The sequence below is a fragment of the Erpetoichthys calabaricus genome, chromosome 2, assembly GCF_900747795.2.
Source record: "Erpetoichthys calabaricus chromosome 2, fErpCal1.3, whole genome shotgun sequence".
In the NCBI taxonomy this organism is placed as follows: Eukaryota; Metazoa; Chordata; class Cladistia; order Polypteriformes; family Polypteridae; genus Erpetoichthys; species Erpetoichthys calabaricus.
In genome coordinates, this window is record NC_041395.2 from 309,257,167 (window position 1) to 309,269,605 (window position 12,439).

The following is a 12,439-nucleotide window of genomic DNA, read 5'->3' on the forward strand; positions in this document are numbered from 1 at the left end:
TATGTTTAAAGGGGACCAAAAAATAAATAAATACAACTGTTATCCAAATCTACTGGTTACATACTTTTGTTTGGAGGGCAGAGCCCAAGAAAATAAAGGTATATTGAGTCTGGTTTAAACAGTAACACAAGTTAAATATCAGTCATTGTCCAACCTGCTATATCCTAATACAGGGTCACGGGGGTCTGCTGAAGCCACTCCCAGCCAGCACAGGGCGCAAGGCAGGAAACAAACCCCGGGCAGGGCGCCAGCCCACTGCAGGGCACACACACACACCAAGCACACACTTGGGACAATTTAGGATTGCCAATGTACCTAACCTGCATGTCTTTGGACTGTGGGAGGAAACCCATGCAGACACGGGGAGAACAAGCAAACTCCACACAGGGAGGACCCAGGAAGCGAACCCAGGTCTCCTTACTGCGAGGCAGCAGCACTACCCACTGCTCCACCGTGCCAACCAAAATTGAACAGTTAAAAAAAAAAAAAAAAAAGACTTGAAAAGCAGCCTTGCATCAATCCATTGCAGTGGAGATCACATAAACCTAGAAGAGGTTTAAGTGAGGAAAAATTAAGTAAAATATCTAACAAAAACTTGAGGAAACTATATTTTGCAAATTCAGTTGTCTAATTCCCTAGACTGTTACTAGTCCAGGCTGGGGATGATTTTTTTTTATCAAAATACAGTATACATTTTTTACTATTCCAGAAAAGTTATCCATCAGATCAGATAGATAAGGCACTACTAGATAGATAGATAGATAGATAGCACTTGGTACTTCAGTTGTATGTTTCAGAGGCGATCAAGTAGACAAAGAACATACACTGTAAATTTAGCATTGTGCATTGACAAGAAAGTAATGAATTTGTCTGTTGTTCAATAAACTCCTGAAAGCAGTCTCCATGATGTCACTTTTCAGTTTCATTTCTACTACATTGCTACTATCACCTTTCAGGCTGCTTCCTTGTAGCTCAGCTGTCAGAGATTTTTGTATTTATTTTAACGGCATGCGAACATACTTTATGACCTGGGAATTTCCACTGCTTGAAACAGTGAATTTTGCCCTTTAATGATAATAATGTAGACTTAATAACCCTTGGAGTTGAGCAATTAACTACTTTTTTCTGAACAGTGGACATTTTACATTAAAAACATTTATCTTGGCCTTGCTACCCTTGAATATTTTCTTTCCAGCTTAATTTATCTTTTCTGTTCTTATCATCATACTTATATTTAGATACTTACAATACAATCTTATATATAAACGTCTACTCGTGGAAGTGTGTGTGTCTGTCCGGCCCGGAAGTGAGAGGTGGAGTCGGGGTAAGGGCTCCACCTGTGAGGATACGCAAGCGAGGCCAGCACGTCAGCAAAATGAAACCTCCGAAGAAATAGTCACTCACTTAGCGGCTAATACAGAACATCTGCAAAACGGTTTCCCTTTTACTTTTCGTCCCACTGCTAATACACAAGCGAGGTGAGCATGTCAGCAAAATGAAACCTCTAAAGAAAAACAGTAGCTTAGCCACTAATGCACAAACGATGCAAGCATGTCGGCAACACGAATCCTCCTAGGAGAGAGACGCCCAGAGTAGTTTCTTCCAATTACCTGACATCTCTACATTTCATTTTTTTTTCTGACGATTTAAATACTTTCTAGGACCCCAGGTTTTTTACAGCATGGGCTTACAGAACTAGTATTATATACTGTATAAGGACTCTACTAAGTATAGATTTATATTATGTAAGCTCATATTGATTTATTTTGTAGTTTTTCATTATTATTTATACCTAATTTATTTTTAGTTTACTTGTTATTATTTCTTTGACAATTTTGTGAAGAACATTAAACTATAATCCTATGTATGAAAATGGGCTATAGAAATAAATGCTGTTGTTGTTATCTACATACTGAAAATACAAATAAAAACAACTTTCGACTTTTTTATATCTGGATAAGATACCACAATGTAAGAGTTCAGAGTACTGAATAGACTTAATACATGGAAAGAAACTATTATAAACCCCATATGGACACTAAAACTCTACAAAAACAATCATCTAAAAATGAAACTCAAACAGTTGGAGACATGAGATGACAGCACAAAATGCTGTGCCACTTTGTCATTTCTTGTCAAAACAAAAAGAAATTATGAAGTGTTGTTATAGAATTAGAGCACAAACAAGACCTCAATTAACGATATGAGTTATCATCCTCCTAAGAAGCTGATAATAACAAAAAGGTAGCTTCCAATGGAGGAAGTTAATTAATGGTGAGCTTGTCCCATGAGGTTTGATCTTTAAGGATATCATTTTAAATTATTTTTCTGTCTTCTGTTATTCTGAAAGCCTTTAGCATTTGTGCTTTATATTGCACAATTCTGGCTTCAAAACCAAGTCAACACAGATCTTTAAAATTTCAAAATCAGGTTTTATGCGATAATTGAATTTCTAATGCTAGAGAACAAAGTACTCTGTTGAATGTGCTATAGCCATGATGAAGTTAACTTTATAAATGTTAGAAAAAGCTGATTAGTGCCTATAGGAAATATGTTGAAAAATAAATTGTGTTTGGCTTTACTGGTATTTGTCTAACTGGTCACCCCTTGCATATAGTATTGATTTCAGGGAATCCAGCATGAAATGCAGTTTAAAAAAAAAAAAAGTTTTTTTGATTCTAATTTTTATGAATTCTTATCAGTTATGTACAGAGGTAACATAAAGACTTAGTTATTTCTGATCCATTATATTCTGCAAAAATATATTCCAAGAGCAGGTACTGTTTGTAGTATTGTCCAAAATAACTGAGTATGTGCTATGACTGCTTCTTTATTTATACAATGAGAGGACTGGCAGGTGAAGAGCCCCACTCAGGGTCTGGCACGAGGGACTATTCTGGCTGCAACACATTTCAAAATTCAACATCTTTGCCATTAGGAGACCACTTTTGTAGACTACTATATACTGTAATACATACTACTACAGCACATGCCACTGCTCTTAAAAATAAATAAGTGAAAACAAAAAAGAGCTATTAATAATTGCTATAGATAATAATTACAAGAAAAGTACAGTTAAGTGAAGATACAAAATTCCATAGTATGCTACTGATGTATCAGTTTTGTAATTAGGGCTCAATTTAACATCATTTGGGGTTGAGACTTGCCAAGCAGTCTGCTATTTGTTTGCATATTGTGGCATTTCCATGTTATTTGAAATTGTTTGTATCTAATTACTAATTCAATGTCCGAATTAAAAACTTTAAACCAATAGATGATGTTTCTTACTATGGGAAACCAGGTCAGTTTGGCGTTTTTAATTAACCTAACACACATGATCTTACAAACACTGAAGGAAACCCCATAGGGAAAGAACTTCATTCATACACACAGTGATTAGGTTGAATTCCAACTTGGACTGTCCGTCAACAATCTTTCATAACATTTTCTACACAGCCATTAACACCTTAATAATTGAATATGTAAAATAAAGCGAAATGTCATCTTACAAACATAGCTGTATGGTGAACTTTCTAGCATGAATGTTAATGCAGGTGAGCTACTTTAGTGTTATAAAAAGCCGTTGCATTTAATGACCCAAACTCCGATGCATTTTCCATGCCTAACAAAATATTTTAAGGAATCCTGCCTTAATGTGAACAGTCCGGGTTTTTTCCCTTAGGGGAATTTGCCGTTATCACAGCAGACACAGTAAATCGAAAACAAAACTCGCATGTTTGAATCGAAACTCGTTCGTTTAAAAATATGGAATGAATAGTCCGCTGGGGGAGGAGAGAAGGAAACCGAAAAACTCCTCGAAGAGGAGCCGGAGATTACCAATTAGAGATCGGCTCGTGACGTTACTGGCTCGAACAGCCAATTAGAAACAAGGATGATCCGCGCGAGTAAAGATTCTCAAATCATAAATAAGAGCACACACAGCACAGACAAGCATTTTATAAAGCACCTTACAGCGAGTACTAGCCGTAAAGGAACTACGAAGAGGAGCTCTAGCCGTCCTGCTGCAGGTATTCTTTTTTTATTATTTATTTCCAAATGCCATTCCAGTTAGTAATAATGTAATTATTGCGTTTTAGTATTGTATTTAACCATTGCAATTTGTATATATAACAAGTGAAATTTTGTAAAGTACTTTTATTACTATTCGGTTTGTTATTATTTTCTCTCTTCTTGCCTTTTTAACTCTTATGCCTCACACCGAGTCGACTGCACCTACAATTTCGTTGTTCCTTTGTAAAAGTGGCAATGACAATAAAGATCTATCTATCTATCTTATCTATTTGATGCCTGATATAACTTTGGTTGCAGACACGTAGGAAACGTTTTAGCACCCCGAGTTACAATTCAATTAGCTAATCTATGGGCCGGACCGGAGATCGGTTGTGCGTGAATTTTTAATAAACGTTCCAAGAAGTGGGCCTGGTCATTTCATCAAGACATTTTAGTATTATTTTTTAAGAGTGGACGGTTTAGGTGAACGAACACTCTACGCCAATATGGACAACTTTACTTTTAAGTGGCTTGTTCAGACAATTTAGTGGATCCTGTGGATTTGAATGGCGCTCACTTTATAGGAAGAAGACAAGTTGAGAAAAATACACTAAAAATTGAAATAATATGTGATGCAAAGTTAATTTCTTGCAATATTAGGCTTTTCCTTCAGAAACTGCTTGCATCCCTCCACAATAAATCAATTAAATATAGTTAATCTTTTTTTAATTTCCCTCACTTTGCAAATTATGTGCACAAGATAAACATTCAAGTCCCTTAATGCAGGATGCACTTTACTTATCATTTCTACTTGCTACGAATTAGTATTTGTAGCATCCGTGATCTTATTTTTTTCTTACTTTTTAGTGTTTCTTGGCCCAGCCTCCCTAAACTGAACTAACTGGGCTTTCCATGGATATTATGTACATAGACGTTGCAACAGAACCATGAAGCTTAACTTAAAGAATTTGTGGAACCACAGGCGCCTTCACAAAAAAGCTCACTCGGACAGGTATTCATAATACACACACAGGCAGTTTTCATGCTTTCTAAACTGAAACTGAGCATCATCAGCTCACTATCAAAGACAAGCCAGCTTAACGTAAATAGTACAGAAGTGTTGTTTTTCTCAGACTGATTCATTTTCTAAAGTGAACTCACTCTCACACATACAATTATAGTAATTTATGCATTGTCTTTAATTATATAAACAAATCTGTTCTGTCTCTTTAAACTGCAATGGAGGGAAGGACAGGTAATTGCTTAAGTAACAGCAGAAACATTTTCAAAGTCTATGGAAATAATTCTGAAGGGTGTTTCAACACATAGCTACAATGTTTTTATATATAGTGTCTTTCTTTAGTGAATACCATATGAGAGAGATTATGACCTTATAATATTTATTCTTAACAGATTTAAACTACTGAAGATAGAAAATGGACTTGAAAATAACATTTTTGACTGGAAAGTCAATTCTCCTTACAGTAAACCCATCAACTACCGTGAAAGAGTTAAAGCAGAAAATTGCACAACAGACAGAGTATACAGCTGAACGTCTGAAGCTTGCAGTTGTGAATGGACAGATGATTGAACTCGTATTGGATCACTTGAGTCTCACTCAGTACAAGGTGCAGTCTGGGAACACAGTGACAGTTCTCATCAGAGAGTCCATTCAGGTGTTTCTGAAGAATGACAAAGGCAAGCTAAACCCATATGAGATACAGCATGGTGAAACTGTCAAAGAGTTCAAACAAAAAGTACATCATAAAGAGGGGATCCCACCAAATCAGCAGAGACTCTTTTATGAAGACCAACTACTGGAAGACAACAGAAAAATGGAAGAATATCGTATCAAAGTCAATGCCACCATTGTTCTCCGCCTTCAGCTTGTAGGAGGCTAACACTGTTCATAATACAAGCACTGATCAATGGATAACCTTGATGGGCTTACTGTTTTTGTACTGGACTATGGGGAAAAAGAAAAATACAAATATCTAAATACTGTTCAGTACTTTTGCTCACAATATATGAAAATAATACCTTATGTTTAAGAGACAATTATAAATTTTGATTTTTTTTATAATTGTGACACTATAAGCTAAATAATAGAGTTTTACATTTTAAAAGCATTATGAAAGAATTTTAACATATTGTTTTAGGTCTTGCTGCTGAACAGATTTGATGTAGTCAGGCTATGTTATAAATAAATAAATATTCATGGAAGTTTCATCTCAATAAAATTACTGTTTATATTTTAATGTCCACTTATATCTGAGGAAATTTCAGCATTTTTGTCCTCTGTCACTTTAGCTCAGCTGATCTGGCTCAGGTCACATAGATTTCATTTGGGATACTCTGGTTTCATTTTTCTTTCCCTGCAGGACAGAACCCAAAAGATGAAAGAGAATGTGATTCAGCAATATGTAATAAATAGAAACAATAGCTCTACTGGAATTTAAAACTCAAATTCTGGAAAGAACTAAAGACACATTTGATCGTTAAAGTGATATCTACTCTATAAGTATAATTTTGCAAAGCAACCTATTTATAACAAACTACTCTGAACACAGATCATGGATTCCAAGTAGTTTTTTTTATTTCTCCACATTACATCAAATAATTAGTATGTAAATTAAAAAGTATAAAGTTCACTTGTGAAATGATAGTTTTTCATTTTCAATGATTGTCCTGCTCAGCTTCTATTGTGCACACTGATTTCTGGACAACTGAGAAGATGAGACTGATCACCTAATGAGGGTTACTTTTTTAATCAATGGTGTCAATTTAGATGTTCTCCTACCAACTTGTTATTATCCAAGGCTGTGAAAACGATAAATTAGTATCTATTATTTCATTTTCCATGAAGAGCTATTCATACTGTGAGCCCTTACCCCATGAGGAGCCTAACAAATTAAACACAAAAGATGTTAAGCTTCCACTGAGGCACACACCTCAATTCCATTCTTTATGAGTATTACCTCTAAGAAGTTCATGACGAGGAAGAATAACAGAAGGATGGCTGGGGCGAAAATGAGTCTGTCTAACAGCAGCCTTTTCAAAATGTTGTGTGAGGCAGTTGAAGGGACAAGCAGCTCCAGGCACTGGTAAAAATAATGACTAATTGGTCCAGTAAAAAAGAGCCTAGTGGTGAGCCAAAGAGAAAGATACAATAAAGTAAAAAGGGATAAAAACAGTGTTAAAAGATAAAAAGAAACAAATAAATAAATAACAGATTTGGGAACAAATGCCGATAAAAACTGAATTGCTTTACTACTTGAGTCTTGTATACAGATCTTGAACAGCCACAGAGGCTGCATGCGTTCACTTCAACACATTTCTTAATTTCATGTTAATATATTGCTATAAATTGAAAATCTCGTTCTATCAAAATGGTCTCCATCTATCATTTCAAAATGGCATGTTTTCCTTGAAAAGATTCTCAAAATCTGCTTTTGGCTTTGTTGTCATTCACATGCTTATGAAGCTTTTACAGTTTTAATTCTTTATTTTTACATGTACAGCATAATGAGCAGATACCTGGCAACAGTTTAGTCTTATTATTTGTGTCCATCACAAAGCAGCATTTGTAATAAAGCAGCGTGAAGAAACAATGAAAGAAAACAACTGTAGAATTTAATGTTTTTTTAAATGATTGCAACAAAATGATTTGGGTACATTTTCCATAAAAGAAAAACCAAATAATGTATCATTTCAAACACATTAGATGGAAGGAACAGAAGGCCTGTGTATAGGGCAGTTTTTCCTTTAAGCATGCAAAAAATAATTTCAAATAAAAAAAATATTCACTGAGAAAGTCTACAGTCACAGCTTCTCTGGGAACAGGAATATAAATCTCTTCTTTACAATGACTAAATGATATCATATTGTAAAATATCACATTCATTTATCATAATGTATATGTAGTAGGTCCACAGTGGCGCAGTGGTAGCGCTGCTGCCTTGCAGTAAGGAGACCTGGGTTCGCTTCCCAGGTCCTCCCTGTGTGGAGTTTGCATGTTCTCCCCGTGTCTGTGTGGGTTTCCTCCCTAGTTTCCTACTGTGTGTGTGTGCACCCTGCGGTGGGCTGGTGCCCTGCCCGGGGTTTGTTCCTGCCTTGTACACTGTGTTGGCTGGGATTGGCTCCAGCAGACCCCCGTGACCCTGTGTTAGGATATAGCGGGTTGGATAATGGATGAATGGATGAAATATGTAGTACTCCAGACAAGATAAGTATAAAGTATTTTCCGTTTGATGTTACAAGTGTCAGAACCTACCCATAAATGGCAAACCGTGTTGGTCCAAGCCATTTCAGAGGCTTTTCGGAATCATGGGTTCCGTCTCTTTTTTCAAGCCCCTGAGACAGCAGATTTCCCAAAGCTGAGAGGATTCCACTGCGAGAACAAATAAGATGTTTACAGGATGAAAGGATGGTTATTAGCTACTGGTGCCATATAAAGTGTTTTTAATATAAAAATATAAGCAACAGAAAATTAAAAAGCAGCAAGTGAAAGGTGCCCCTCAAAAAGAGGAGTAAAGCGATAAATCAATCTGGATGAGCAGCAGTTTGTGGCGGCACATGAAAGAATGGTGAGGTTATGCTGTGTGCTATTTAATAAAAGTAAACACATAGCACAACTTGTGATAGATAGATAGATAGATAGATAGATAGATAGATAGATAGATAGATAGATAGATAGATAGATAGATACTTTATTAATCCCAAGGGGAAATTCACAATGATGTAAAAAAGTGATGTAAAAATTTCAATTTTTTTCCTGTGCTCAAGCAGTTTGGAAATGAGAAGACCAAATGAACATGAGGAAAAATTACAAAATCTCACCTTTTCTTAGTGTGCATGTAACATACTTAAAATGTTAAAATAACACTTTTTTATTCTATACCCACACAAAAATTAGGACAAGTGACTGCCACCTGCAACTATTAATATTATGAAACTGTAATGTTAGACTTAGCCTAGGCCTTTTCCCTTTGGTGTCTGTGCTTGTTGTTAATATGTCTAAGAGGATATGGAGTCTACAGAACTAAAAAGTGGAAACAATTTGAATGCTCAAATAAGAGAAGAACTGAACAAAGCAAAAAGAGAAATCAAGTCTAGCAAAACCAATTAACCAAGATTATCTTAAAGAGGAAGAAACCACATTTGTCCTTAGTAAGAAGATAACATGAAGAAAACAGTTTCTACTCATAACAGCAACACTTTTAAAGCTAGGAAGAAAACATTTTCAAACCATCTATTACTGGCAAAGACACCACAATCTACTGTTTGCAGAGTTTTCATTTGCAGAAAGATGAATGGCAAAATAAAAACCTCTTACCTGCATTAAAAACATAAAGGCTGGATTAGAACCTTTCATAACATAGAGTGATAAGCCCGTACAGTTCTAGAATGACATGGATAAATGATAAAACCTCGATCAAAGTGATGGAAAGCTAAAAGTGTGATACAAAGAGAAAATTCAGATGATGCAAAGTGCACCACTTCATTGAGAAACATGGATAAGATGATCTCTTGATTTGGACATGCATGTCCATCTATGAAACTGTTTCATTCATTTTGACTGCTGATGTAACTAATAAACACAAACAGCAGGAGTTTTTCAGAGGTATATAGCAATATTGTGTCTGCATGTGTACATGAAAATGCCTCTTAAGTTCAAAGGACAGCACTTTACCACACAGTAAGAATTAAACAAAAATGTCCTCACAGGTGGTGCAGTGGTAGTGCTGCTGCTTTGCAGTAAGGAGACTGTAGAAGATTGTGGGTTCGCTTCCCGGTTCCTCCCTGTGTGGATAGCGCTTTGAGTACTGAGAAAAGCGTTATATAAATGTAATTTATTATTAAAATGATAATACAAATGCAACAACTGAATTCCATGAAGTGTAAAGTAATAACAATAATAATTTTTTACATTGATATAGCGCTTTTCTTACTACTCAAAGCACTCTCCACACAGGGAGGACCCAGGAAACGAACCCACAATCTCCTTACTGCAAAGCAGCAGCACTACCACTGCACCACCTGTGAGGATAAAGTATTACAGTCATATGAAAAAGTTTGGGAACCCCTCTTAATTCTTTGGATTTTTGTTTATCATTGGCTGAGCTTTCAAAGTAGCAACGTCCTTTTAATATATGACATGCCTTATGGAAACAGTAGTATTTCAGCAGTGACATTAAGTTTATTGGATTAACAGAAAATATGCAATATGCATCATAACAAAATTAGACAGGTGCATAAATTTGGGCACCCCAACAGAGATATGACATCAATACTTAGTTGAGCCTCCTTTTGCAAATATAACAGCCTCTAGACACCTCTTACAGCCTTTGATGAGTGTCTGGATTCTGGATGGAGGTATTTTTGACCATTCTTCCATACAAAACCTCTCCAGTTCAGTTAAATTTGATGGCTGCTGAGCATGGACAGCCTGCTTCAAATCATCCCATAGATTTTCGATGATATTCAAGTCAGGGGACTGTGACGGCCATTCCAGAACATTGTACTTCTCCCTCTGCATGAATGCCTTTGTAGATTTTGAACTGTGTTTTGGGTCATTGTCATGTTGGAATATCCAACCCCTGCATAACTTCAACCTTGTGACTGATGCTTGAACATTATCCTGAAGAATTTGTTGATATTGGGTTGAATTCATCTGACCCTCGAATTTAACAAGGGCCCCAGTCCCTGAACTAGCCACACAGCCCCACAGCATGATGGAACCTCCGCCATATTTGACAGTAGGTAGCAGGTGTTTTTCTTGGAATACGGTGTTCTTCTTCCGCCGTTCAAAGCACTTTTTGTTATGACCACATAATTCAATTTTTGTCACATCAGTCCAAAGCACTTTGTTCCAAAATTAATCTGGCTTGTCTAAATGAGCATTTGCATGCAACAAGCGACTCTGTTTGTGGCGTAAGTGCAGAAAGGGCTTCTTTCTCATCACCCTGCCATACAGATATTCTTTGTGCAAATTGCGCTGAATTGTAGAATGATGTACAGATACACCATCTGCAGCAAGATGTTCTTGCAGGTCTTTGGAGGTGATCTGTGGGTTGTCTGTAACCATTCTCACAATCCTGCACTAATGCCGCTCCTGTATTTTTCTTGGCCTTCCAGACCTGCTGGGTTTAACAGCAACTGTGCCTGTGGCCTTCAATTTCCTGATTACATTCCTTACAGTTGAAACTGACACTTTAAACCTCTGAGATGGCTTTTTGGAGCCTTCCCCTAAACCATGAGACTCAACAATCTTTGTTTTCAGATCTTTTGAGAGTTGCTTTGAGGATCCCATGCTGTCACTCTTCAGAGGGGAGTCAAAGGGAAGTACAACTTACAATTGACCACCTTAAATACCTTCTCTCATGATTGGACACACCTGTCTATGAAGTTCAAGGCTTAACGAGCTAATCCAACCAATTTGGTGCTGCAAGTAATCAGCATTGAGCAGTGACATGCATTCAAATCAGCAAAATTATAAGGGGACCCACATTTTTGCACAGCCAGTTTTTCACATTTTATTTAATTTCATACAACTAATTACTGCTTCACTAAAAATCTTTGTTCGGAAGACACCCCAGTACTCAGATGTTCCTAGGAAATGAAAGACATACCACTGTTATCTTTTTTTTTGAAAGGAGAGTAAATTATTATGCAGGCTGAGAGAGGTTCCCAAACTTTTTCATATGATTGTACATTCGCTGAATCCATCTGTTGATCTAAATCTAAATGACTATTTCAATTGATGAAAATCTAATCTAAATTCAAAAATACATCCAAACAAACAACAGCAAAGACTTGTCAAAATACCTTAAAACAATTTTTCCATGCTAATAAATAGCATTCTGAAATCATTTAGGGTGAACAAAGCACTGACAAAGAAACACTTTTGTATGCCTTTATATCATCTAAATGGAAAGTTAAGCAAACCTCACATATCATGGTCCAGCATTCTTGGTTTAAATCCTGCACCTGGTCGTTGCCTGTTTGGAGTGTGCACAGGGCCACCGAGAGAAAATCCGGGCCCCTGTGCAAAGAAGGTGTGTAGGCCCTTATACAAAATTCTACACATATGTATGTGTGTATATTATTATTTATTTCTAACAATCGTAGATCACATTGGTACATCTAGATAAGTATGTATAAGTATAAATGTAATAATAAAGTAATATATTTATAATAGTAAAAGACATTTATAATAGCATTTATTGTCTGCTGAACAAAGGTGCTTTCCTGGCGAAACTCTGAATTACATAATCAAAATTAATCAGTTTTGTTAGATCAGACTCAATACTGATACTGATGAATCAGCGTGGCTCGTGTCCCGTTTTCTTCTTCTTCCCGGGTTTTGGCGGGAAAGCAAGGAGGAATAAGTTTGAAGCTAGGAATGAACACGTGACAACACTCGTTG

At 36.4% G+C, this 12,439-nt stretch overlaps 2 protein-coding genes and 1 long non-coding RNA gene across 3 annotated transcripts in view; 2 read left to right on the forward strand and 1 right to left on the reverse strand.

Annotated features, from left to right (window-relative positions):
* Nucleotides 1-12,439, forward strand: part of atp5md (ATP synthase membrane subunit k) — a 550,207-nt gene that overhangs the window by 337,912 nt on the left and 199,856 nt on the right. The window lies entirely within an intron of this gene.
* LOC114645626 (polyubiquitin-like) lies at nucleotides 3,902-6,205 on the forward strand. The gene is made up of 2 exons (XM_028793455.2): nucleotides 3,902-4,028; nucleotides 5,425-6,205. The coding sequence occupies exon 2, from the start codon at nucleotides 5,448-5,450 to the stop codon at nucleotides 5,910-5,912; it is 465 nt and encodes a 154-aa protein (XP_028649288.1). The 5' UTR covers nucleotides 3,902-4,028; nucleotides 5,425-5,447; the 3' UTR covers nucleotides 5,913-6,205.
* LOC114647243 (uncharacterized) lies at nucleotides 6,992-9,720 on the reverse strand. The gene is made up of 3 exons (XR_003715477.2): nucleotides 9,347-9,720; nucleotides 8,285-8,401; nucleotides 6,992-7,152 (listed from the first exon to the last, which is right to left on the reverse strand). It is a non-coding gene; the product is annotated as an uncharacterized LOC114647243 (long non-coding RNA).